At 59.6% G+C, this 27,232-nt stretch overlaps 1 protein-coding gene across 2 annotated transcripts; it reads right to left on the bottom strand.

Moving 5' to 3' along the window:
• Nucleotides 1–27,232, bottom strand: SLC29A4 (solute carrier family 29 member 4). Of its 2 annotated transcripts, none has more exons than XM_042922367.1 (11): nt 27,173–27,232; nt 11,121–11,305; nt 7,936–8,067; nt 7,540–7,653; nt 6,940–7,068; nt 5,173–5,247; nt 3,534–3,781; nt 2,827–2,968; nt 2,432–2,619; nt 1,342–1,582; nt 1–172 (listed from the first exon to the last, which is right to left on the bottom strand). In XM_042922367.1, exons 2-11 carry the CDS (start codon nt 11,293–11,295, stop codon nt 15–17), a joined length of 1,602 nt encoding a protein of 533 aa, XP_042778301.1. In that variant the 5' UTR covers nt 11,296–11,305; nt 27,173–27,232; the 3' UTR covers nt 1–14. The 2 variants fall into 2 exon arrangements, with proteins under 2 accessions (XP_042778301.1, XP_042778302.1); XM_042922368.1 differs by having other exon boundaries at nt 1–154.

Genomic DNA, 27,232 nt, shown 5'->3' with positions numbered 1-27,232 from the left:
GGCCCGGGCCCGGCTCAGAGGCCGGCGGGGGCGGAGGTGTTGGCGGAGGGGCGGAAGCAAGTACTGTAGGCGTCCCGGGTGAGGCTGTAGGTGCAGTAGGCCACGGCGGAGCCCAGCGTCAGCCCCGTCATGTAGGACACGGTCATGGTGTTCCCTGCGGACGAGACTGGACCTGAGGGAGCAGGTGGGGGCGGGGCAGCAAGGGGCGCTCAGAGGACCGCGGCGGCGGTCTCGGCAAAGGGCTGCTGGGCAGCAGCCCCGGCTTCTTGGGTCCGAGGCAGCGACCGGCGCCCGCTCCCGAAGAGGCGGCCGTCCCAGGGCTGTGAGACACCCCGATGGGAGCACGTCGGGCGCCCGGGGCCTTGCCTGCTTCTCCCCCTCCAGCCCCCCATCTCCACGTGCTTCCTGGTCACGGACCGTCCAGGGCGTCTAACGGGGCTTCTGGGACCACTGTGCGCAGAACAGACTCCAGGGCCCCTTCCCCCACAAGCCCCCACCGTCTCAAGAGACGGCGACCCAAGCTTCCTGCAACAGCCCCAAAGTGGGGGCTCCTCCTGGACTCCCGTCCCCTTCTCACACCCGCTCTCCCAATCCATCAGCTGGCCCCGTGGGCTCTACCATCAAAACAGATCCGGAAACCACCATTTTCCTCCAGAGACAAGGCAACCTCCCCTTGTTGTCGGGGTCCCCGCCCCTTACGCTGTCGACGGACGGGTGCGGGACCCGTCACTCCTTTCCTGTCCCCGTCTGTTCCCTCCCCGCTGTCCAAGCAGCACCAGAAGGGGTCTTAAGACACATTAAGGTCCAGTCCGTCCTCGGGCCTCCCACCGCCTGCCCTGGCGGCCCCACCCCCCGCCAGCTCTGCCTCTGGGCTTTCCCACCGGCTAGTCCCTAGCATGTCACGTGTCCCTCACCACTTTCTCCAGGTCGGCTGTCAAAAGTCACCTCCTCAGGGAGCCTTCCCAGACTGCTCTGCTTACATCGCAAGCTCCCATCCCAACTCCCACATCCCACTTCTCTGCTTTACTTTTCTCTGTCGTACTTACCACTCAACGTATTACATGCCCTGTCACCCGTCACCTCTGCACTGTCAGCCCCACGAGCGCAGAAAGCGCTGTTTCGTGGCCGCCGAGTCCCCAGCACCTAGAATGGCGCCTGGCCCACGGTAGGGGCTCACCGCGTAGTTGTGGAACGAAGGAACGAACGACCGACAAGCACGCTCGCACTACAAACTCCCTGAGATCGATCTGATCCCGGAGCCCAAATGCACCTTCTTGCCGCGTGGCAGGGATTTCCGCGGGCCTCGATTTCCCTGCCGGGCAGAGGGGTGCCGGGCCTTACCCGCCAGCTCCCGCTGCTTGGGGCTCACTTTGCCCGCCGCCAGGATCATGGGCACGCTGCCAAAGTAGCCGTTGCTGATGCCCATGAGCAGAGAGAAGACGCAGGGCCAGGCTGGGTGGCGCAGGGCGGGCGTGCCGCTGGGGTAGACGCACAGGATGAAGAGGGGGATGAAGACCACACGCAGGCAGGAGCAGGCCAGCAGGTGGGTGCCCCTCCAGTCCACGGGCAGAGCTGCCAGGATCTGCGGGGAGCGAAGCGCGTCGGCCCCCTCCCTCCACTGACGCCACCACCCCGCCGTCTCCACCGCGGCCCCCACACGCGGCCCCTGTCTCCACACGCTCCGGCTCAGGCCGCGTCCCCGTCCTCACCCAGCCGGGACCACCAAATCCACCAAATCCCGCGTCACAGCGACACGCGGTCCTCGCCGTGTGTCCAGAATCCTTCCCAACACCGCAAAGATCCCTCCTGCTCAATCCTCACCGTACCCTCGCGGGACGGGCTCTTGACCCCGCTTGAAAAATGACACCCGAGGCGCCCAGGGTCACCTGCCACCACTCCCACAGCAGGAAGCCGCAAGATCTGGAGCTGAGCCCGCAAACCAAGCCTCCTTCCCTCAAGAACCAGACTCCCTGCTGTGTGACCTCGAGCAAACGGCTTTCCCTCTCTGAGCCTCAAGTTCCCCCACGTCAGGCCTGTCCCAGAAACGGGAGCCTTGATCTTACTCCAGCCCTGACCCCCCCAACCCTGTCCTGCGCCCGCAGCACAGAGCACTCTGCCCAGATTCTCCTGGCCCCTTCGGGGCGCTCCTGCCCCCGGAAGTACTTCCTGTGCCGTCTTTGGAGGCCTGCCCCGGGGCCCTGCGGGCCGAGCACAGACACAGAACGACGGCGCCGGACTTTGTGCGCACGGCCGACAGGCAGTTCGGAGCCGCCCTGCACGGTAGTGGGGCCGCGTCATTGCTTGGCCACCGCCCTCCCCACTCGGGAGACACGGGCGCGCTCGGCTCGGGGCCTGCCCCTCCCCCGGGCCTCCCGGCTCTCGCGCCCCCACCGCCTCTCCCCCAGACGCAGGGAAGGGGCTGCGGGCCTACCTTGCCCACGAAGTCGGAGAGGTTGAACACGGCCATGATGAGGATGGGCAGCCACTCGCCCAAGACGCAGTGGCGGACCTCGGACTCGAGACCCGGGAACAGGCACAGCGTGATGAAGTAGGTGACGGCGATGGACAGCATGTCGGCCCAGATGGCGCGGGCCACGGCGTAGCGGTGCAGCAGCAGGGCTGCGGGGGACGGGCCAGGGGTCAGGGCGCAGCGTCCGCGCCGCCACCGCACGTGCGCGCAATGAGGCCCACGGGGCCGGGGCGTCACCGGACATGCGCAGAGCACGGCCCGACCGCCCCCGCCCCGCCCCACGGCGCCGCGCGCCAGGCCCACGGGGCGGGACACGCGCGGAGCACCGCCCTCCCCGCCCCCGCCCCCACCCCCACCTCTGAAGGAGGGCCAGCTGCGCGCGACTCCCAGCTGAGGCACATCGAAGCGCGTGTAGGCCCCCCCGCCGTGGCTGGTCACCTCGTGGGCCGGGCTGTCCTTCGGGGACCCGCTGTTGGCCAGGCCTGGGCCTTGGTGCTCCTGGAGGGAGGACGAAGCAGCGGCCGGTGGGGTTTGGGTGGGGGCCCCTCAAACACACCGAGCCCCATCCGCCTCTGAGCCCCTGCAGATGAATGTCCCTCTGTCCCCAATGCCCTTCCTGTGGGTCTTCCCGTCTCCCCTCCCCCACGGGCCAGGTTTCAGCCCAGAAGCCACTTCTTGGGGAACCTCCTTGGCCACCGGGGGGCCTCGTTCCCACTGTGGGCCTTATCCCAGCACCGTGACACGGCATGTGGCCTCGTGGTCCCCATCCTGAGCTCACGGCAGCGTTTCCCATGCAGAGCCGGGGTGACCCTCTGGACCCCGTCTGGGGGGACTCCGCGCCTCCGCCCCACCGGCCCCGCTGCAGCCACCAGAGGGCGCCCCGCCCCCCAGCATGGCTCCGGGCGGCCTCCCCGCGGGGACTCAGGCCACAGACACGCGGTGCCACGGAGGGACGCAACCTGGGTCCGCAGAACGAAGGAGGCCCCGCGGGACGCAGCCCGAGGCCACGGCGTGGCGGAGACCACAAGCGGGACTGGGCGGGGGCGGCGCCCGGCAGACTCACGAAGTGGACGTCCCCCGCCGCGACGTCGTGGTGCACCCGGTAGCCGGCCCTGCAGCCGGGGCGGCTGTCGCGGGGCCGCGCCGTGTGGTAGAGCACGAAGCGGCTACGCCGCACCAGCAGGTGCAGCAGGAAGCAGAGCAGCTCCAGGCCCGCGGACACCAGGAAGAAGATGAGCGTGCTGGCCCGCTCGTCCGGCAGCAGCAGCTTGGTGAGGATGCGGCTCAGGGACACCATGACGCCCGCCGTGCCTGGAGCCGAGAGGGCGCCGTGCTGGGCCCAGGCCTCGGCCCCCGCTCAGCGCCCCCGGCTCTGCCCTGGCCCTGCCCGGCCTGGCCCTGGCCCGCTCTGACACTGGCCACGCACCTGCCCTGGCCCTGCCTGGCCCTGCCCCCACTCTGCCCCTGGCCCTGCACCCGCGCCCGCCCCCCGCCCTGGGCCTGGCCTGGCCTGGTCTTCAGACATGCAGATGTCACAAAATGCGACCACTCAGAACGTCCCTCCCTGGCACTGCATAGTCACACGCAGGAGCATTTCTAGAACGCCTGCTGCATATCTGGCACCATCCCGCCCTGAGGACACAGTGGGGACAGAGGGGACAGAGGCCCGGCCTTCCCGGGGCTCGGTGGGGAAGGCAGCAGAGAAGTCGCGGAAAATTGCCAACACCCGCGCACGATTCTGCGGGTAGGCGACGGCCAGGGGCGGTGTCCCCGGCAGGGTGGCCGTGCTCGTGAGGTCACGAGGGAGGGCAACGGGGTCGTGGCAGGCAGGAGGCCTCAGGCAGGATGTGGGTGTGGGCTGCTCCCAGAGCGTGGGGCTCCTGACTGCGTAAACCACCCCAAATCCGCACCGCTCCGGCGGGTTCCTTGGTCATCTCCGTGGCAAAATATACAGAAGTGATCTGCTTGTCCAGTGCTTCCTGGAACCAAACCCCACAGACCTGAGGCCTGGCGCCCTGGGGCCATGTGGTCACCACACGGGAGGGGGCGCAGAGGACCTCGAAGACGAGAAGCGGGCCCAGCTTCCCGCCTGGACCCCGGCCCGTCCAGGTGCAGAAGGAAGATGGGGAGCATCTGGAGGAAGGTGCTTCAAAGGGGGTCCTGATGTGTGGGCAGGGGCGGCAGGGCAAGAGGGGAGCTGGCCCCCCCGGACCAGGGCTGGAGTGCGGGGCAAGTCCAGGTGCTGGGTAAGTGTCCGGTGTGAGCAAAGGGGGGCCATTCACTGACCAGGGGCGGGAGGACAGGGCAGATGGGCTTGGGAAAGCGGGTCTGAGAAGCCAAGTGGGGGTGCCGGGCAGGGGTTAGCGCAGGGGTCTGGGGCTCCGAGGACGGCACGATGCTGGACGTCACGGTTTGGACAGGCTTACCCCCGCACGTACACGCACACACAGACACACAAAATGCACAGACACACGGGCACTCCAAGCCACCACAGACCCCCGCTAGGAGACGTGTATGCTTCTCGCGCAAAGGACCGCATGCTTGGAGAGATGTGCACACATCAAAGCCATGTCCCTTCCCGCCAGGAGTCCCTGCCCCCCACCAGCCAGGCGCGGGGAGACGGCGGTCACGGTCCCCAGCGCCGGGTCCATGGCATGTCGCGGGGGGGGGGGGTCCCCTCCAGGGGGCCTGCCGCTACTTACTCTCCCCGGTCATCACGCCCTGCGTGTACCTCTTGGGCAGCATCCCCGTGTAGCCATAGAAGCTGGATTGCTGCACTTGGGGGGACAGACAGAGGAGTAACCGTGAGATGCCACCCATCACCTGTCAGCTTGGAACCAAATTCACAAGTCCGAGAGCACGCGTTGGTGAGGGTGCGGGGAAACGGACGTGAACGTCGCGGGCAGCACAGAGATTTGGTCCCAGCGCCCTGTCCGCCAAACCGAGCGTGCGCGGCCAGCCGGACCCCATGACTGGCTCCGGCCAATGAATCACGTGCAGCGACAACGTGCCCCGCGTCTGGCCGAGGCAGTGAAAGGCCCACGTGGACTGGGGTGTGTCTTTCCCCCAGCAGCAGTGACCACAGGGAACCCGTGTTACAGTTACCGCTGCGCCCGACTCCCAGTGACTGTGGAGCTCCGCCCCCATCCACGTGTCGAACGCGTGGCAAGAACCAGAAACAAGTCTCGCTCTACAAAGGCACCGAGATCTCGGAGCCAGCTGGTTTCTAGAGCCTCACTGCTCTCGTCCCAACCAGCACCGGGTCTAAGGGGGTTAAAGACTCACTGGCCCGGACCCTGCAGGTCGGCGCATCCGTGGTCTACACGGACACCCTGGAGCGGTCACACTGGGAAAACATCTGCTTTTTAACCAAATGGAACAGAACAAAACACACCCGAGGACACGGCCTGGAATGAGAACAGTTTCCAGAAGCCTTGATTTCACTGATAAACAGGTAACCCACACTGGCTCGTAACAGGAAGTGTGTTTCTTCCCGCTCAAGAAGAACTTGAAAGAGTACAAAACAACAGGCCTGGACCTTCCCAAACGTCGTGGCCGTGGAAACCTGAGGACCCTTGGGGATTAAAGGGGATTAACGACGAACGCAGGACACGATCCTGGATCGGATCCTGGACCAGAAAAAGAAAACGCTAAAGACGTTCCCACGGCGATTGGTAATACGCGCATATGGGTTGTAGATAAGGTACCGTGGGGGTCAGTGTTCAGTTCTCGGACATGGGCAGCGTTCAATTCCCAGACTCGGGCAGTTGTAACCCGGTTACAGATGAAACGTCTCGGCTTTTAGAAAATACACCCTCCGGTGATAGTACGTAGGCAAGACACGTAATGACGTCTGCGCGTAACCCCCGAATGGTTTAAAGGGAAAACATAGCGTATTTTATGTTGATATGCGTTCAGGAGCAAAATTTATACGCACCTATGTACGTAAACGGGGGGGACAGAGGGAAAGCCTATCCGACAAAACATTAGCAACCTGTGGTCGGTGTATGGGAATTTATTATCCTATTTTTGCAACCTTCCCATGGGTTTGAAATAGTTTTAAAATTAAAAGTCAGAAATACAACTTTGAAAGCCAGTCTCCAAGAGAAACACAGTGGCGTGGTCACATGGGCAAGATAGTTCCTGAAGTGCAGTCTCTATCTGAGAAAGCCAGGGAACTGCCTCCACGTCCACAGGGCACGCAGGGGTGTGCAAACGTGTGCCCAGCGTGTGTGTGCGTGTGAGGAGCGTGCACGGGGATGTGGCAGGCGCTGTGCGTGTGCACTGTGTGAGCACGCACATGGGGCACGCACGGGGGTAGGTGCCGGCACTGAGTCCTTGTCACCTCGTGTCGTTACACTCCCAGCAGGTGGACGGGGTGGGGGTGGCATGGCCAGCAGTGGGTACTCAGGGGCTCGGCCCCGGCCCCCACCCTGCCCGCTTCCCCCCCCCCCGGCCCGGGCTCCTACCTGTGCAGCCTAAGGCCACGGTGCCCACAGCGGCCAGGTTGATGGCATAAGCCTGGTCGTGAGAGAAGAGCTGCAGCCACACGTCACAGATGCTGATAAAGAGGAGGGGGCCCAAGGCCAAGAGGTAGCCTGAGGGACGAGAGGCCAGAGACGTGGATACATGAGGCTGGGGGCTCCCCCCGTGCCACCCCTCCTGCAGAGCCAGGTCAGAGGTGTCCTCTCTGTCTGCCTTTCCGCCTTTATGCTGGGAGGGCCGAGGGCACCTTAGAGGGCTCAGGAGGGGTGCCTGGAAGGCTTCCCGGAGGAGGCCCCATTTGAGCTGGGCCTTGACACCGGATGTTGCCATGAAGAGGAAAGGGACAGGAAGAGCAGACTAGGCCCCAGGACGCAATGTGGGGCGCACGGAGCCTCCCCAGGTGCAGGTGTCACGCTAGCACGTGGTGCTCCTGCCACAGGCCTGACCCTACTTTCATACGCTGAACTCTGTAACAGTCCTGGGACATGTGCCCATTTTATAGATGGGGAGAGTGAGTCGCAGGGAAACTGGGGTGAGTGGCAGGCCGGACGCATGAGAGCTGGGAGCCCTGGCGGGCAGCGTACCCGCGGTAATCCTGGTGTGAAGGCTCAGTCTCTCCACCAGCACGTTGTTCAGGAGCACGGCCACCAGCGCCACCAGGATGTAGGTGAGGCTCATGTCGAACACGATGGAGGTCCCTGCAGGGGGCCGGCCAGCAGCAGGTGCTCAGGGGGCGCCCCGCTCCCTGCACCCACCCTCCCCAGGGGCCGCTTCCTTGCGCCACCCGAGACTGGCTGGCGGCCCAGAGAGGGTGAGCGGGCGCTTGGAGTCACTCCGCGCTCGGCAGCCGAGTGAGGATCTGAATAAAATGGGCTTCCCTGAAGCCGAGGCCCGCTTGCGGGGTCTCCGGAGGGCGCCGGGCCAGAGCTGAGCGCGCCGGCCGGCCTGTGGCGGGCGGGACACGACCGCGGGGGACCCACCTGGGTACTTGTGGTGCAGGTAATCCACGTCGGTGATGAAGCTGTTGTAGGGCAGCAGGAAGCCCACGCCGGCCAGCAGCATCGCAAAGTAGATGGCGTGGTAGCGGTCGTCGGGCACGGGCTCCCCTACCGCTAAACCCAGAGGCGCCAGGTTAGAGGCGGACAAGCCCCTCGGAGCCACGGCCGCCGTGCCAGGACCACCGTCTACCGTAGCACCGCCACCCCCACATCCACGGGCCGTCGACACCGTGGTCACCGCCCCTACATCCACCTTCGTGGCCAGAGCTGCCCCAGTCATGGCAACCACCCACGGCCATCACCACCACGGCCACCAAGCAGCTGGCTTGACGGGATGGAGGAAGGGCCGTTGGAAGACTCAGCCAAGGTGGAACCCTCCAGAAGGTTTGCTCTACACATGGGGTAGAGCACATGTCGGTGTCTAACACATGGGGTGATCTCCCCTTCGGCACCCAGGTGTCCGGGGAGCACGGGCGGCCGTGGGAGTAGCACCACTCACGATGACCTTCAAAAGCCCGCGAGCAACATGCCTGCTCCCCACCCCTGTGCCTCGAGGCTGCCGGCCCAAGGGGACGGTCCTGGTTGCGACAGGAGAAGTGCTTCTAGGCAGAGACACAATGATCCCATTGACCTGGGAGCGAGACGGCCACCAGGCACTCTGGACACCTCCCGGCCCTGAATCAACGGGCAGAGGAGAGGGCTGCCTTCCTGGCTGGGGTGGGTCAACCCGACTACCAAGGGGAAATCAGCTTGCTGCTGCCCGTGGGGACAGAACAGAATAGAACAGAATAGAAAATGACAATGTCCAGATTGCAAGAGGTTCCCTATGGCATCTCTTAGGACTTCCAGTCCCCAGGACTGAAGTCAACGGAAAACAACAACAATCCAATTGTAGCCTTTAGAAGTGAAGGTCTGGGGGCGCCTGGGTGGCTCAGTCGGTTAAGCGTCTGACTTCGGCTCAGGTCACGATCACGCGGTCTGTGGGTTCGAGCCCCGCGTCGGGCTCTGTGCTGACAGCTCAGAGCCTGGAGCCTGTTTCAGATTCTATGTCTCTCTCTTCCTCTCACCCTCCCCTGTTCATGCTGTTGTCTCTCTCTGTCTCAAAAATAAATAAACGTTAAAAAAAAAAAAAAAGTGAAGGTCTGGGTCAGCCCACCAAGCAAAGAACCAAGGCCAGCTAGGTGCTGAGGGTGAAGAGCACGAGGAATGGGTAGCGGGGAAAGGGGGTCATAAGTGCCAGCTAGGACCACGTGACCCGCCTCAGAACCAACAAATGCCGTTGTCACGCATGTTTCTTCCTTGTCTTGACGTGAATGTTTGCATATGTGTATTAACCGGAAACTCGTGTTTTGTCTGCTTTGTGACCTTAGTGTCGAACCTAAGACACGTTCACGTGTTAACGTCCCATCTCAGTATTTATGTTACGAGCTGTCAAAGGAGAGGTGGGAACGTGGGAATGTGGACTATGCATCTTCCTGGGAAAGGATCAGCGTGTTTTTGGTTAGCTGTGTCACGCCAGGCAGCGGTATGACTCTGTTGGTGTCTTTATTTGGAGATTAAGTGTGGTTTACAGAGCCGTGTATGGGAGCCAAGTGGGCAAGGGGTGGACTGTGGTGGTCAATTTTATGGGCCAATTTGGCAGGCTAAAACAGTCCCTCGTTGTTCAATCAAACTGACTGAGGTGCTGTTGTGAAGGGATTTTGTGGATTAAAGTCCCTCCTGAGTGGACTCTAAGTTAATCGAAAAAAATTACCCTGGGTGGGCCTGGCCGAATCAGGCAAGACATGTAGGTCTTCCCAGAGCTGAGACCCTAAACAGCTCATGCCCCTGGGGTTTCCTGAGCACCTGCCTTATGGACTTCAGACTGCTGTAGCCAGGCTCCACTGTGGATGCTTATTTCCTGTAACAAACCCATACACGTGTGTATATATCTACACCTACATACCTACATCTCTCTCTCTCTGTCTGCTCTCTATGTGTCTCCTACTGGCTCTGTTTCTTGGCTGAACCCTGACTGACCCAGCCACCGTCACCAAAGCTACTATAGTCAATTTTTTTTAACGTTTATTTATTTTTGAGAGAGAAAGAGAGAGAGAGAGACAGAGAGAGAGAGAAAGAGAGACAGAGCAGGGGAGGGGCAGAAAGAGAGGGAGACACAGAATCCAAAGCAGGCTCCAGGCTCCGAGCCGTCAGCACAGAGCCTGGGCCGCCATCCACGTCTCTGGCCACATGCTATCTAGTGCCACACCCGGCTGGGGGAAGCCTGGCACCTGGGGGATGGGCCGGAAGCTGGCCCTGCCTAGGCACAGGGGAGCAGCGAGGTTACTCCAACCCACTGCAGGGCTCGGCCAGCAGGACCTCTGCTTCCCATCTGCAGACAGGGCGGACGGAACCAGAGAATAAGCCCCTATTTCCGAGCCTGCGCTGGCGCCAGCATAAACTATAGCCACCCCAAACGAAGTATCACAGGGGCCTCCTGAGCGCGGGGACAGCCCTAAGCGATGTTCTGGGGCTTCCACTGCAGCCACACGGAGGGTGGTACCAGTCCCCTTCCTCTTTCCTAGAGGACATAACCCAAGCGCAGACAGTGGTAACTTGCCCACGGTCCCCCAGTGGCAGAGAGACGGGGGGCTGGGGCTGAACCCAAACCTGTCCAGGGGCAGCCCTCTACCCTGCAAGTCTGATCTCAGAGGCAGCCTGCCTGGTTCCTCCATGTGGGGAAACAAGCTCAGAGAGGTTTAGGCCCTTGCCCAAGGTCACACAGCCAGGATGAAAATCAAGTCTTTGAACCTCACATCAGTCCTTCTTCCAGGCTCTTTCCCATCTCCACTGAAGGGAGGCCAGTGAACGTGACCCAGGCGACACATGTCACTTCCAGGCGGAAGCCCTACGGGGCAGACTCACCGTGCGCCCCCTCCAGCCGCCCAGGGGTCAGGAAAGCCCATGTTAAGACGAAGCCTCCTCAGCCTGGCTCCCTGACCTGTGCTGGACGCAGCGTTGGGGCGTGGGCCCTGCGACAGCGGGCTTGTGTGTCCCCGTGGCAGGCATGACCCATCCCGACACCCCCTGGGGCCTGCGCTCGGAGAACACCCCCCCCCCCCCCCCGCCAAGGCGCCCCTCCCCCAGGGCTCCGGTCCCCGCGGGGCCAGGCTCGCACCCTCACTCACCAGAGTCCGTGAAAACCGGGGCGCCCCCGGGCCCGCCGTCCTGGCCCCCAGCTGTCCGCACGGCCACCTCCTCCTCCAGCTGGCAGCCGTCGAAGCCGAAGCTGGTCACCACGGCCCTGTCCGGCGTGCCCGCCACGCTGGGCTCCTTGAGGCGCTGGCTGCCCACGGAGCCCATGGCAGCCGCGCTGCGGAGAGAGGAGAGGCGGGGAGGCCGGCTGAGCCAGGGGGGCGCCCCCACCCCCGCCGCGCCCCTGGGTCCTCGCTGCCACTCTCCCAGCCGCTCTGCAGCAGCACGGCGGGGCCCGCGCCCCTGCGCGCCTCGGGGAGCCCGGGACAGGGGCCTGAGTGCAGCTGGCGGCAGCGCGACGGGAGGGGAATCGACGGCGAAGCAACGGTCCGGGGCTGGCGCCGGGCGGAACAGCCAACGCGGCCCAACGCTGCGCCCCGTGTCCCACGCACGGCTTCCCTCCGCGAGGGGGTGCCCGACGCAACTCATCTAGGGCGGTGTGCGGTCAGAGGGGGACACCTGCCCCACCCCCACTTGCACTCTCTCTCAAAAGTCAATAAACCTTTAAAAGTTAAAAAAAAATAACTATGGGGCGCCTGAGTGGCTCAGTCGGTTAAGCGTCCGACTCCGGCTCAGGTCATGATCTCTCAGTTCGTGGGTTCGAGCCCCGCGTCGGGCTCTGGGCTGACAGCTCGGAGCCTGGAGCCTGCTTCGGATCCTGTGTCTCCCTCTCTCCCTGCCCCTCCCCTGTTCGCGTTCTGTCTCTGTCTCTCAAATCAAGGGTTAGAAAAAATTTTTAAAAAATGAATAAACATTAAAAAAATTCTACAAGAAAGGAAGAAGCCAGTTGATCCATGACGGAGAGGCACCCCCTGTGTAGGTAACGCTGTGTGTGCAGCTGGGTGGGGGGAGTCTTGTTTTCTTTCCCTAAGAGAGTTACCAAGTTTTCCTTCTTTTTCATTTTTAAGATTTTTTTTTTTTTTTAAGTAATCGCTACACCCAGCGAGGGGCCCGAACTCACAGCCCTGAGATCAAGGCTTTCGTCCTCCACCGAGGGAGCCAGCCAGGCGCCCCAGCAATTCGGTTCTGTAGCAACTGTTACTCATTTATCTGATCGCAAGCTCGCCTCAGAGAATCTGACACAGAGGTGGGACCGGAGCATCCGGCACTGAGCGCGGCATCTCGGCCCCGCACGAGCGTGTGGGAGAGCCCCCAGAAGCAGCCTGGGGAAGGCCCCCTTCCCGAGGGATCCCACCTGCCGGGGATTACTCCAGGCTTCTCTGAGGTTGGCCTGTCACCACCCTCCACCTCTGCCTGCTCTCGTTTCGTCCCGCTTCCTCCCGCTCTCCCGCCTCAGTTTACCAGCTCCCAGCCTCCAGTCACCGAGCGCCTCCTGCTGGCCCCATGTTTCCACCTTTCCCAGCTCTCCGTAGAGTTTCTACTGGGGCCTTGGAACCCGGAGCCATCCTGCCTCCAGGCTGCTCCGGGGACTGGGGAAACTGCCGGGCTGATGGGCACCCAGGAGTATGGAGGAGAGGGTCACCGGCTTCTCCGTCCGGAGGCCGGAAGCAGGTATAACCTCCCTACAGGCTCGGTGCTTTTCCTGAGTGCCCCCCAGTCCCGGGCCTCTGGCCACATCTGGAGCCGGGAGACCCAGTAAGATTTAGGACAGAGTTGGGCCTGGTGTGAATGACCATGGCCTTGCTCCGTGGCCTTGGGCAGGACTCTGCACAGGAGGCTGGAGACCCTGGGCTCCGCCTTCCCAGCCTCCCTGGATAGGGAGGCCAGGGAAGGGGCCAGCGGCAGAGCGATGGAACACTCAGGATGGGAGCCCGTCCCCAGAGGACACCCGAACCCCGAACTCCTGACCTGTGTTCTGCAAAGCTTCCCAAGACGCAGCGCCCTGGCCACGCCTGGCCACGCCACCCGGGAGGGCGGACGTGCTCAGCATCAAGCCGGGAGGTGGCCCCACTGCTCCCTCTGGCTCCTTGGTGAGGCGGGCAGCTGCCACCCACGATGCCTCCCTCAGCCACCGTCCCCATGTGCTCCTCCAGGCCCCTCCTGTGGGATCCCCCTGTGGCGGCCCCATGGCCCCTGGGCATGACCTCACCGGCCTGGGCACGGGCCAGGCCTCACCGGGTGACAGAGTGGGGGGGGGGGGGGTGTGCACTGAGATGGCTCGTCTCCACCTCTCCTGGCCTAGGTCTCCAACTCGTCCCTCCCTGGCCCCCTCACCCACACCAACAGCCTTGGAGCCTCGGATCGTCTCCGACCCATCCCTCCTCTTCTCCTGTCCCTCTTTAGTTAAAATTTAAGGACACGCATGTGGGTTTAAAAATCTGAGACTGCCCGGGTTCTTCTCTCCTCCCACTGCCCCCCCCCCCACTCCTGCCAGAAGCCCTTGATGTCCACCCCTGGGGAGTTGAGAAGACACGGTTCATTTCTTTGGCCATCAGGTCACTAGTCCCTGCTCAATGGGCCACCCCTGGGCCTCAGTTTCCCTACCTCCCTATTGTGGACGAGGATGGGGAAAAAGAACTTCATAAACTGTGCGGGGCGGGGGGGGGCGGCTGGATCGTCAAAGGCTTGGTGGCACACGGGAGGTGCTCAGAAATCACACAAGCCCCCGCATCAGGACACTGCGGCAGCCTGGAGAGGGCTCTTGACCCCAGCGGTCCAGAAAGCCTGGCTCATGCCCCCGCTTGGCACAGAGAGCCAAGGCCAGAGGCCACGAGGGTCGCATCGGAGCCCCAGCAGGGCTGACCACCTTTGGCGCCCTCATCTCAGCTGTCACTGAGCGGACACGGGTTCTGAATGGGCTCCCCGGGTGCTGTGAGGCACTGGGTGTCTGGACCCCGGGGCCAGGCTGACCCTTCCCTCCCAGGGGCTGTGCTCTGCCTCCAGAGGCGACGAGGAACCTAAATTCTATTGGGAAAGCCAGCCTGCTGGCCCTCTCAGGCCTCACACTGGTCTGGGCCAGAAGCCCCAGCTGGCTGGCCACCCTCGGACGGCCCCCTGTGCCCGGGCCCGCTTGAGTTCTCTGCTGCTCCTCCACAGGCTTCCAGACTGCCCCAACTCCTCCCTGTTGGTTCTGCCCACAGAAAAGTGGGCTTCGAGGCTCCCCGGCCGCCCCCTTCCTACAGCGGCTGTTGGAGAGGAGAAGGCACTGGCCGCGGTGCTGGCTGGTGACTCGCTCAGCCCAGACCCACCTTCTCCTCCCTGGCCTTGGTTTCTGCGGGTCTCAGGGCTGACAGCACCCTGCACCCCCCAGGCTCCTTCTGCCGGGCCAGCCCTATCAGCAACAAAGTTGGCTCCCAGGCCTGTGCCCCCCAGGCAAAGGGCAGACTCCGCAGGCTACCACCAGGTGACCCCCCCGGCTCAGGCCCTGCCTCTTACAGCAGCTTTTCCAAGAACTAGGAGGCAGCTGGCTGGGGGAAGAGGTGTGATGGGGCAGAGGGGGTCCAGGGAGGAACTTCAGGTGGAGGGACCCTTTGGGCCTGCCGGGGGGCAGGGAGGTGGCTCCCAGATCTGGGCACGGCCTGGGGCCACCGGCCACTCTCCCCTTTCCCGGGTCTGGGTCCTACGCTCGCGGCGGGGGAGCCGGCCCGGTCCAGACGCTGGATGGGGCAGGGCAGGAGTACCCTCTTCCTAGGATGAGGGTGGGGGGTGGGTGGGAGATTCGGGGTCCCCAGCGCCACGTGCCCCCGCCCCTGGACTCAGCCGCCCGAGCCGGCGCGGAGGGGGAGGGGGCGCGGAGTGGGGCCGCGCGCGCCGCAGACAAAGGCTCCGACAGGTCTCTGCGCCCCGGCCCATCGCCGTCCCCGTCCCCGCCCGCCACCTCCGCGGTGACCGCTTACCTCGGCACTGCCCCGGCCCCGCGGTCCTCGGCGAGCCCGGCCCCGCCTGTGCCCGCCGCCCCCGCGCCGGGACCCCTGGGCGCCCGCGCCCCACGCCCCGCGCTTCGGGCCCGGCGCAGCCGGCGTCCTCCGCGGGTCCGCGGTCCGCGGGCCCCGGGTCGGCGAGCGCGTCCGGGGGGCGCAGCGGCGGCGGCGGCGAGCGCGGCGGGGACCACCGCGCTCCGCCCCGGCCCGCCCCCCTCCCCCCCTCCGCTCGGAGCCCCGCCCTCCCCTCCCCCTGCCTGTCTGCCCCGCCCCCGCCGTCCCCAACCCACGGCGCCCGCAGAGGCGGGGGCGGGGCCGAGGCCGAGGTCGTCTTCCCGGACACCCCGGGGAGGGGCGTGGTGGCACCGGGCCACACCCCGGGTGACCTGAGGTTGACCTAGCCCGCCATCCCCAAGCCCACCTCCCCGCGTGGATGCCCAGGCTCACTCATCCCCTTCCCCGCTCCTCTGCCCTGAGTCAGCCGGGGAGGGGAGGGGGGGCAGGCGTAAGGTGCCCAGGTCAGTGGGTGGGCCAGCTCAGGGGGTGGCCAGACTCAAAGTTTTGAAGGATGAGTAGGAGCCCGTGGGCTGGAGACCTTGAGGTGCGCGGATTCCAGCCAGGTCTGAGGATTGCCGCTGCCCCCTGTGTTGCTCCCTCGCCGGGTCCCCACCTCGGTCCAGTCTCTCCTGCCCCCCAGCTTGGGAGCAGCCCCTGACTAGGTAGATGGAATTATAGCCTTCTCTCAGGGCTGAGGGCCCCAGCTCCTGTGCCTCTGTCTGAGCCTCGGTTTATTCTTCTGTAACGTGGTTTTAAGAGAGACTGTGGAAGCTCAGGGGACATTACAGAGGGGAGCCCACTGGGGCCCTGGCACAAGAAATGAGCCAGCGATGGGGCGGTTCCACATGCAGGGAAAGGGGTCCTGCCTCAAGGTGACAACAGGAACCAGCTGGGAGGTGGTCCTTCCAGGGCTGGGATCTGTGTCCTTGGGAAGTAGGTGAGCCCCCTCCCCACCCAGGAACCAGCCACCAGGATGGGATCAGAATACAGCACCTGCCAGAGCACCAGCCACGCCCCTACTGGATGCCTCCTGTCCGTTTCCACCAGACTCGCTGCTCCTCCCCCTGCCCTGAGACCCACCTCTGCCAACCGACAGGACGCCCAGAGCCCACACTGTGGTTGGCACCTGTTCTCAAAGCCTTGTCCCCCTCTAAAAGACTAGAAGTCCCCTGGGAGAAGGCCCTGCTTGATTTCTGTTTGGATCGTCAGTGCCCGGAGGAGTGCATGGCGTGCGGTTAGAACCAGATATTTGTTTGAAGGGTGGACTGAACTGAGCGCTGAATAAGTCTGCCTTGAGTGAAGTGACAGGGTGTGCTGAGGGTGGACGCTCCCCCTGCCCTTCGTCCGGTGCTGTTTGGACCAGGGGAGATGGCCAGTTGCTCTAAGAAACTGGCTTTAGAGTAAATGAGCCTCGTACTTCCCATGGGTCTGGAGCTTTGAAAGCTCTCCTCCTGGGGGGAAATAAAACTTCTTCGGGGTGGGGGGCACCCGGGCGGCTCAATCGGTAAAGTGTCCGAATCTTGGTTTCGGCTTGGGACATGATCTCACAGTCCGTGAGTGCGAGCCCCGTATCAGGCTCTGTGCTGACAGCACGGAGCCGGCCTGGCATTCTCTCTCTCCCTCTCTCTCTGCCCCTCCCCTGCTCCCTCTCTCTCTCTCTCTCTCAAAATAAATAAATACACTTTAAAAAATTTTTACAAAATCACTCGGTGTGTGTGAGATGCTGTTCTAGATACAGAGGACACATCAGGGTCCCTGCCCCCGTGGGGTGTCAGTCCCCAGCAAGCAAGCAGTCACTTCAGGAAGTGTCAGATGCCTGCAAGACAACAGGACAGAAGGATGGAATAGTGTGTGACTGCGGGGATGGGGTGGGCGTCATCGTCTAGTGGTCAGGGAGGGCCATTCTGGGAAGGTGACGCTTGAATTGACTGATGGGAAGGAGCCCATGTGGGGAGGTTTGTGGTTAAGGGTGTTTTGGACAGAGGGAACAGCAAAGTCCCGGAGCCAGAAAAAGCTCATTATATTCAAGACCAGAAAGAAGGTCAGTGTAGCGGGAACAGGGGAGGAAGAACCTTCCGGTGGGAGACGGGAGGTGAAGTCGGGGCAGAAACCGGCCCGAGGGGGGCCTTGTTGGCAGGGGGAAGGTGGGGGAGCCCAGGGGTGTTTCGGTTGGAGGAAAAAGCGTGAGGTGATCTATGTTTTTAAAATCTTCCATCGCTGGTGGGAGTGCAGATTGGAACACCCTTCTGGAAAGTAAATGGGCCCCCAAAACGTGCCTACCCTTTGGTCCGGAAAACCGAGCCCAAGGCAGTCATTCTAAATACAGAAAAGGCCTGTAGAGGAAGAGGTGCACTGCGCCATTGTTACACTTGAAAAACTCAGGAAGGCCAGTGAAGGACCACGTAACCACACAGAGAAATCCTGTCACCACTAGACGGTACGGTTCTGGGGTACTTCCAATATCATGGAACCGCCAAGGTCAAAGTGGTAAGTGACACAGAAACAGGAAACGGGAAGGAATACAGAAGACACTTTGCATTGAGGCCCCAACGTTAAAAAGACAAAACAAACCCAGAAAACGGGTAAAATGATTCTCTGGGAACCTATAAATGAGCAGACCACCTGCTGTCAGAAGAGAAAGGAATCTAAACAGAACAATCACTCGATGGAAGATAGAGGGTTCCTGGGTTTGTTCGTTTTTTTTAATGTTTTATTTATTTTTGAGAGAGAGAGTCAGAACACGAGTGGGGCAGGAGCAGACAGAGCGGGAGACACAGAATCCAAAGGGACACACAGAATCTCCCAGCACAGAGCCAGACACGGGGCTCGAACTCACAAGCTGTGAGATCATGACCTAAGCTGAAGTCGGACGCTTAACCAACTGAGCCACCCGGGTGCCCCAAGGGATCCTGTTAAAGAACAATATATTACCCCTGTGCCCAAAAACCCAGGCTTGGTTGGGCAGGTTCACAGAATTTCAGAATTTTACCAAACTTATATAGAAGTTACTTATAGTAAACTTCACAGTTCCAGAGCACAGGAAAAAAATAAAGAAAGGAAGAGCTTCCTAAACCTGACAGATTTCTCTAAGAAAAGAACACATCAGTCTCACCTCTGAATATCAATATAAAATCCTCAATAAAATAGTAGCCAATGAAATCCAGCAGCACATTGAAATCAACAAGCTCTACAACAGGGACTACAGGGCAGGTCTGATGGAAACTATGCTATTAACATCATGGCTCATAGTAACAGCTCAAAGAGAAAACCACGGTCATTGATACAGATATGAAAATGGCAAAATAGGGGCACCTGATTGGCTCAGTTGGTTGGGTGTTCAACTCTTGATTTCGGCTTGAGTCGTGATCTCGCGGTTTGTGGGTTCGAGCCCCATGTCAGGCTCTGTGCTGCCAGCACGGATTCTCTCTCACCGCCCCCCCCCCGCCCCTCCCCTGCTTATGTGCTCTCCCTCTCTTAAAATATATAAATACAAAATTAAAAAAAATAATAAAATGGGTGAAATACATTTGGTTGGCACTTGGTAAAATGCAACCTCTGTTCCCAATGACTTGCAAAGTTTAATAAAATAGGAATCAGTGGATTTTTATGTGGACAGCAAGTCGAAGGCACATCTCTTTGTTTTTTTAATTTTTAAATGTTTATTATTTTTTTGAGAGAGACCACAAGCAAGTAAGGGGCAGAGAGAGAATGAGACACAGAATCCAAAGCAGGCTCCAGGCTCTGAGCTATTAGCACAGAGCCCGACGCGGGGCTCGAACTCACAAACTGGGAGATCATGACCTGAGATGAAGTCGGACGCTTAACGGACTGAGCCATCCGGGCGCCGCAAGGCACATCTCTTCCAGCACAAAAGCAAGATCTGGATGCCTAGTCTCACCCTCTAGTATTTGCCCTCTGCCTCCCCTACTTTGGAGTCCTTGTTGACATTGTTAGGAAAAATATATATAAGATATTTAAAAATCAGAAAAGAGAAGTAAAACTATTGTTATTTATAGGTGACAGGACTATATAGCCGGAAGATCCAAGAGACTCCAATTTTAAGAGATTTCCACAGCTCTTCCATCTGTGAAGTACAACAGACAATCAGAGAAAAGGCAATGAAAGAAAAGATACTTTGATATTGGCAACCAAATAGATAAAAACTCCCTGGAATAATCTTTTTTGAGTTTTTAAAAATTATTTATTTTTTTTAACGTTTATTTATTTTTGAGAGAGAAAGAGAGGCAGAGCATGAGTGGGGGAGGGGGAGAGAGAGAGAGGGAGACACAGAATCCAAAGCAGGCTCCCGGCTCTGAGCTGTCAGCACAGAGCCTGATGTGGGGCTCGAACTCACAAGCTGTGAGATCATGACCCGAGCTGAAGTCGGACGCTTACGTGACTGAGCCACCCAGGCGACCCTTAAATTTTTAACATTTATTTATTTATCTTGGGGGGCGGGGAGGGGCAGAGGATCTGAAGCAGGCTCTGCCCTAACAGCAGAGACCCGGATGCCGGCTGGAAACCACGAGCCCTAAGGTCACGACCTGAGCCAAAGTCAGACGCTTAACCCACTGAGCCACCCAGGTGTCCCTTTGGAATAATCTTAATTAGAAATGTTCAACACCTATACAAAAAACTTGTAAAGGGACATTAAAAAAAGAAGAAAGGAAAGAAAGGAAAATCTTTGCGAGGAAAATAAATAACCCAGAGGAAGATAAATAAACAGAAGGAAGATAAATAAACAGAAAGCCTGCCCCGTTCTTCGGCAGGAAGACTAAAAGTGTGACCAAGATGTCATTTCTCTAAATCAATCCTCTGATCTCACATCATCCCAGTAAAAATAACAGCAAGATGTCCTTCCTTTGGAATCAGATAAACTGATTCTGCAATTCATATGGGCAAATGTAGTTGCGAGAAGGATCCCAGAAAAGACCGAAGAAGAAGGAGAAGGAGTCGAGACGAACTTGCCAGAAACCAAGGCGAAAACCAAGCTCCTGTACTGAGAGCGGTGTGGGCTAGACTTTGATGAGACGAACCAATCATGGGGACAGAGCGTAGTTCCGGAAGTCACCCAGATGTGTGCACCGATGAAGGTAGCCTGACGTGTCGACGGGAGAAAGATAGATGATTGTGTAAGTGTTGCTTGCGCTGGGGGGGAGGCAATCTGAAAACAAGATAAAATAAAATAAAATTGGGTTCCTATCTCATGCCTTATACCCAAGCGAAAACCAAACCCTACCACCAACAGAATAACAAGAAAAAACTCCAGATTTTTGTTTTTAATCATCTCATAGGAAGAATGTTCTAAGGAAGGCCCAAAACTCAGAAGCCATTAATGAAAAGACTACTAAAAATAAAATGCATGCATGGAAAAACCCATGATAAAAAAATGGAAAAGTGGGGAAAATATTTGCAACACGTATGACAGGTATTACTTCCTTAATATATAAAAAGCACGTGCAAATCAAAGTGGAAAAGACCAAATAACCAATAGAAAAGACGGGTAAAGTCCATGAGCTGACAATTTACAAAAGAAAAAAAAACAACAACAAAACCAAAACCACAGTGGCTCCGACATATGAAAAATTGCCCCGGTCTACACCTACGAAGAGAAACACAAATTAAAGCTATAGTGAGAGGCTGTTTTTCTCTTATCAAATAGGCCAAGACCAAAGTTTGAGGCAAGAGGCCCTCGCACCACATGGGGGTAGACCGTAGACTTGTACGTCTGTGGAAGGAAATTCCGCACCTCGGTCAAAATCTTTCATGCAGAAACCATTTGATCCATTAACTATTTTTTAAGAATGTGTACGTGATACTTGCATATCTGTTCAAAGCTATGTATTCAAGGGACATTTGTTGCTTTTTCCTAACACCAGAAGATTAGAAGGTCTACTTGCATTGATGTGGATCCATTTACAAGACACACTGTTTAGTTAGGCAAAAACAACACCAACCAACCAAACAAAAAGCTGCCGAAAACTATGATGGCTAATTGTATGCATCAACTTTAGGCTGGCCCGTGGTGCCCAGGTATGGGTCAAACATAGTTCTGTATATTTCTGTGAGAGTGGTTTTGGATGAGGTTTACATTTAAATCGGTGGACTCTGAGTGAAGCAGATTGCCCTCCGTAGTGTGGGTGGGCCCCGTCCAATCAGTTGAAGGCTGAATGGAACAGGAAGCTGATCAGCCCTGAGCAAGAGGGAGTTCTGCCAGCAGACAGCCTTTGGACTTCAGCCACGACGTCAGCTCTTCCTGGGTCTCCAGGGAGCCGACCCACCCTGCAGATTCGGGGCTTGCCAGCCTCCATAATTGTGTGTCAATTCCTTAAACTAAATCCCTGCGCACGCACACACACACACATCCTGTTTCTCCGGAGACCCTAATACAGTGTGCAGAATATGAAACCGTTTGTGTTAAAAAGGGAGAGCATAGGGGCCCCTGGGTGGCTCAGTCGGTTGGGCATCTGACTTTGGCTCAGGTCATGATTTCACTGTTCGTGAGTTTGAGCCCCGAGTCAGGCTCTGTGCTGACAGCTCAGAGCCTGGAGCCTGTTTCAGATTCTGTGTCTCCCTCTCTCTCTGCCCTCTCTCCCTTGCTTGCACTCTGTCTCTGTCTCTCTCGAAAATAAATAAACATTAAAAATAAAAGAAAAAGAAAAACAGGGAGAGCATAGCTGGGAGTGCTCACCGGCACATAGGTTGTTCTGGAAGGATGCACCATAGGCAGGTGATAGTGATTGCCTCGGAGAAAGGAGCCTGTGGGGCTGGGGTCAGAGAAGGGACACTTATTTCTACTGTGGCCTTTTGCACAAGTGGAATTTTTAAAGGGGCGCACGCAAGATACAGAATTATGCACACAGTATATTCACTCCACACAGAGAAATGATTATAACGAAAACAACATTGGTCGTCACTGAATATTCCTCTGTGCGTCTCCACCTTTTCCACAGTAAGCCACGGTCATCTGTAACGCTTTTTGCCACGCACATGCTTATCATGGAAAACAAAACGTGTTTATGTGCAGGGACGCCTGGGTGGCTCAGTCGGTTAAGCGCCTGACTTCGGCTCCGGTCCTGGTCTCACCACTCGTGGGTTCGAGCCCCGCGTGGGGCCCTGTGCTGACAGCTCGGAGCCTGGACCCTGCTTCGGATTCTGTGTCTCCTTCGACGCACGGCCTGCCCCCCAGAGATGCCCGCTCGCGGGAGGTGAACGCCGGGCCCCGTCCCGTCTTCGGCGCGGCATCTCCCGCGAAGGGCCGGCAGACTCCCCACCGCGGCACTCTGCACGTGTACCGGGGACTCGGTGACTCACGCTGGCCACGGGGATGTCGCTGGTGGTACGGCAGCGTTTTCACCTCAGCACCGCCGCGGTGACACGGCCGGCCGGTCCCCCGAGGGACAGGAGACGTGTGACGCGCAGCCACGTGGCCGAGGCCGCCCCCGGAGCCCCCGACGGCCTGTGGGCAAGCCGGTCAGGGCGAGCAGAGCCGCCTGGCCCGCCACCCTGTTGCGTGCCGCTGGCCCGTCCGTCACGTGGCAGCGTGGCGGCCGTGGAGAGCGGAGACGCCGACTCATCGACGTTAGCCGTGGCTTTGAGGGCTACGCTGTCCTGTGCCTGGGGACCTCGTGACGGATGCGTGCGCCCCGCCTTGCCCCATGCCGGGGGAGGGACTTACTGCACTCCTGTTCCGTCACCTGGGCCCGGGCAGTGTATCCGGCTTGGTGCAGGGGGAGGCCGTGGCGGGGTCCGCCTCGTGGACAGAGTGAGCGGGGGCCTCGCTTGGCAAGTTCCAAGTGCTGTTGTAAATGGCCTCAGATGCTCCAAAAAAAAAAAAAAAAAAAAAAAAAGGTCATCTTTCAGTAGGACGGCTACCAAGGCCTCCTCCTTGGCCTCTTGGCTTTTGCCACCCTGCCCTCCAGCCCACCTTCCCCGACACAGCGAGCTTTCGAAAAGGCGTCCTTCTGCTAATTGTCTCCCGTGCTTCCTCGGGGCGGCAGGGATTGAAACCCAAAGCCCGAAGTGTTCTGACCCGGCTGACCGCTTCCGACTGTTTCCTTCCACTTGCTGACCGTCGAGGAGAGGCTGAGAAGGGGGCGTGGGCTCCGGGGGGGCTCGCTGTGCCTCGGGCCCCACCGGCAGGGGGGTTCCGCTCGGCTCTGCTCAGTCCAAGCTGGTGTGATTCCTTTGCAAACTTTGTGGGCTTCTTGCGCACCTGACTGCGGTATGCTCCGTCAGGCAAAAGCCACACACGCGCGTCTGTTGGAGACATCCGTTTGGGGCCATGCGACAGGCACTTCAGAGTTTGAGGAGCCTGCTCGTCGAGCAGAGAGAGGCTAAGTCTCCAGATTCCCAGAAGCCTTTGCATCTAGCGAGAGTTTCAAGAGTTTCAAGCATGGCCTGGAGTGTTTCTTAGCCACGACTTTTACTGCGGACAGTGGCACCTTTCAGATTTTGCTCGACCTGACACTGTGTTAGATCAGCAATACTCTACATTTGATCTTTGCCTCAGGTGAATCCTTTCCCTGGGGCCTGGGGTCTTTCTTTCTTTTTTTTTTTTTTTAATTTTTTTAATGTTTATTTATTTCTGAGAGAGAGAGAGAGAGCAGGGGAGGGGCAGAGAGAGAGGGAGACACAGAATCCAAAGCAGCTCCAGGCTCTGAGCTGTCAGCACAGAGCCCAAAGTGGGGCTTGAACCCACGAACTGCGAGATCATGACCTGAGCTGAAGTCAGATGCTTCACCGACTGAGCCGTCCAGGCGCCCTGGGTCTGTCATTTCTAGCGGCCCATCCAACCCACCCTCCAGGTGCGAGCCCTTGTGCAGGAACCTCGAGGGAGACACTGGCCCAAGCTAGACTTTCTAGAATAACTCTCACTGTTGCAGTGACGACAGCCTCCAGCCTGGCCATCCATCGTCCCTCCTTCCCAAGGGGCAGGGGCCGCCGCAGACCTGACACTCAGTCTGGGTGATGTGCCTCACCAAAGACCAACAGGCGACTCAAAGCATCATCCTACCTCCTCCAGCCACAGAGTGGGCTTGTCTCGTTTTGGGGGAGAGAGGGACTCAACATGAGCTTTAAAATAAACTTAACGTCTGGGTGCCCGAGTGGCTCAGTCGGTTAAGTGTCCGACTCTTGATTTTGGCTCAGGTCACGATCTCACGGTGCATGAGTTTGAGCCCTGTGTTGGGCTCCACGCTGACAGCATGAAGCCTGCTTGGGATTCTCTCTCTTTCCTTCTCTCTCTCTGGGCCTCACCTGCTCACATTCTCTCTCTCTCTCTCTCAAGATAAATAAATAAATGAACAAACTAACTTAATGTCCACAAAAAGACCCATAAGACTTGTATTCGTAAGGGTAAAAACCCGGCCACAGCCCAGGCATCCATCCATCCAGCAGGAGACGAGTAAACAGACCGGCTCCTTCCGCGCCACGGTGATCTACGCGGCAATAAAAAGGAACATGCCACTGATACCCCAGTAACTGTGAGGAATGTCAAGGGCGTTGCACCCACCGTGAAAAAGGCCGACCCCAGACGGACTCCTATCCACTCGCACGAAGTTCTAGTCTAGGCAACACGGATCTAAGGTAATTAAGTTAGTGACCACCGTCGGGGAGGGCGGGGGCACAGGGCACTCTCCGGGGCCAGCGCCAAGCTCTCTATCTCGGCGGAGCTCCGGCTGCTTCCGCAACGTGTGCATCTGTCACAACTCCCCAGGTGTCCGTTTTAGATTCGTGCCTTTCACTGTTTGTGAGTTTTGCCTAAAAACACACACCAAACAGCTAAACAAAAACAACCCCCTCCCCCCAACAAAGAACAAAAAGCAAAAAAACCAGAAAACAAAGCCAAACCCAATACTGACCTCTAGCTAATGACCTGCATGTTGAGGGGTGAAGTTCACTGATGTCTGCCACCGACTTTGAATGCACTAAAAACAACGTGACGGGTTGGTGGCTGGCGAGGGGGACGCGGGGACGGGCAGCTGTCCCAGAAAGCCAACAGAGCAAATACAGACAGTGAGCATATGGGTGTTCGCTGCACAATTCCTTCGGATCTCCTTTATGTTGAAAACTTTCATAATAAAATGTCGGAGGAGAGAGAAGGATAAAGAGAGCCCAGCGGTGCCCCCCGCCTGGCCGTCGCTGCTCCACGGGGGCTGTTTCAGGCCACGGTGGCCGTGCCAGCTGCTTCCTACGGAGCTCAAACCTAATTTAGTCCCAACTTATTAACTTAAAGCCCATTAGAATCTTCCCATCAACTGGTATTTGCAGCCAACAGCTAGACAGAGAGTGAAGCGCGGGGCCTGCCCAGGACACACGCAGCCAGGGAGGGAGAGGGAGCCTCCCGGGGGCAGAGGGAGGGACGCCGCCTGGGCTGCCGTCCAGGGCCAGCCAGCTGGACGCGCCGGGCACGGCCGGGCTCCGCAGATCGCCGAGGGGCGGGGGTCTCCACCCCTCAGTATCGCCCCTGGTGCAGGGACGGCCTTCACCTCCGTCGCCTCCTCTAATTCTTACGGGGACTGGGGCACCCCCTTCCCCCCCCCCCCCCCCCCCCGCCGAGTCCCTTTTAGGGATGAAGAAGCCAGCAGGTGTGTGGTGGGGTGGGAATCCCCCAGGGATGCTGGGTCGTAGTCATACATGCACCGTTCTTCGTGCTCACAGCCACCCCCGGGGACGCAGGGATTATTGAGTCACCTTAGGGCAGGTCCCAGGGACCAAGGCATCAAAGCCTGTTTCTGACCGTGGACAGAAAAGGCCCCTGGGACTGCCAGGCCCAGAGAGGAGAAGGCCCTCGCCCGGCGTGGCCCGCCAGGACGCAGAGTCAGCCCTGTCTCTGCCCCCCCCCAACCCCACAGTGACTCCGGGAGGGGAGGCTGAGGCTCGGAGAGGCGGGAGGGCTTGGCCCAGCCACACAGCGAGGCCAGGCAGACACTCGTCCCTCGCTTGTCCCTCCCTCGTCTGCCTGCCCTGGGTTATGCCACGCCCTGGAACGCCCTTAGACCTGGAGATCAAAGGAGTGGCCCCGGCCAGGGCTGTAAGCGGCCTCCTGGGTCTCCCCGACTCGACGCCCCAGGCCAGCCAGCAGGGTCCCAGGGCTCCCAGGGCTGCTGCGGCCTGGCCCCGCTCCAGAAGCTTTCAGTAGGAAGAGCTCTTTATTACGGCTGCTGTGGATGAGGCTGGGGGGGGAGCCTTGGAGGGAGCCTGGGACCTGCTGACTCCCCCTTCCCTGCCATCCCCGCCCGCCTAGACCCTGCACAGCCTCTGCGACTCCCCAGCGACACCCAGCCTCCTGCGGCTCCCCCTCCCCCACAGTCCGTCCCAATCTCCTACCCACGTGGTTCCCTCCACCTGCAGGGACTGCCTGTCCACACACACTTGCCACTACCCTTCGGCTTCTATTCCTCTGTCCGCAAAGCCTCGGGGCCCACAGTCCCCTTCTCCGGGGAGCCTCCCCTGACTTTGGCGAGGTAGGAATGACCCTGAGCACTCACTGGGTCGTCAGGCATCGGGGAATCCTTACCTGGACCACAGCCCGAGTTACAGAGGGGGCTGAGGCCCAGAGACGTGAAGCCACTCGTCCAGCACCACACAGCTCAGAATCTCGAGGACTTAGCTCCTCCCTGGGTCTCAGGGCAGGGCTGGGTCTCGAGGAGGGCTCCGTAAGTGAAAGGGAGCATTACCGTCAGCGGGGGGGGGGGGGGGGGGGGGGGGGGGGGGGGGGGGGGCGGGCGGCGCAGAGTGATGCCAGCCCAGCGTCACCAGATGAAGGTGACCAGATTCTCGTAGACACCTCCGTTCCCAGAGCACCTACACGATGTCTCACGTTCTGCTCTGAAAGCAGCACGCCCATTTCACAGATGAGAGGATGCCAGAGAGGCTGGCCCAGGCTCTCCCGGCAGCCTCCGCGGGAGGGGAGGGGCAGGTCTGGGACGGGAGCGCCGGAGATCGGCGGGCCGGCCGCACCTGAGCCACACCTGAGCCGAACCTGAGCGGCACCCGAGCTGAACCTGAGCCGAACCCGAGCCGCACCCGAGCCGAACCTGAGCCGAACCCGAGCCGCACCCGAGCTGAACCTGAGCCGAACCCGAGCCGCACCTGGGCCTTACCTGGGGCTTGTCTTGCTCGGTCGGAAGCCTTGCCGGTGCAGGTAGAAATCGCTCGGCAGA

The sequence above is a fragment of the Panthera leo genome, chromosome E3 (assembly GCF_018350215.1).
Source record: "Panthera leo isolate Ple1 chromosome E3, P.leo_Ple1_pat1.1, whole genome shotgun sequence".
NCBI lineage: Eukaryota > Metazoa > Chordata > Mammalia > Carnivora > Felidae > Panthera > Panthera leo.
The sequence above is the reverse complement of the archived record's forward strand: the minus strand, read 5'-3'. Positions and strand labels throughout refer to the sequence as shown.

Excerpts from the sequence above, each read along its gene's own strand:
- SLC29A4 (XM_042922367.1), bottom strand. The coding sequence starts at position 11,295 with ATGGGCTCCGTGGGCAGCCAGCGCCTCAAGGAGCCCAGCGTGGCGGGC. Across the intron at positions 7,069-7,539 it reads TCACACCAGGATTACCGCGG|GCTACCTCTTGGCCTTGGGC; the intron begins GTACGCTGCCCG and ends CTCGTCCCTCAG. Across the intron at positions 2,969-3,533 it reads CGGCGGGGGACGTCCACTTC|GAGCACCAAGGCCCAGGCCT; the intron begins GTGAGTCTGCCG and ends TCCTCCCTCCAG.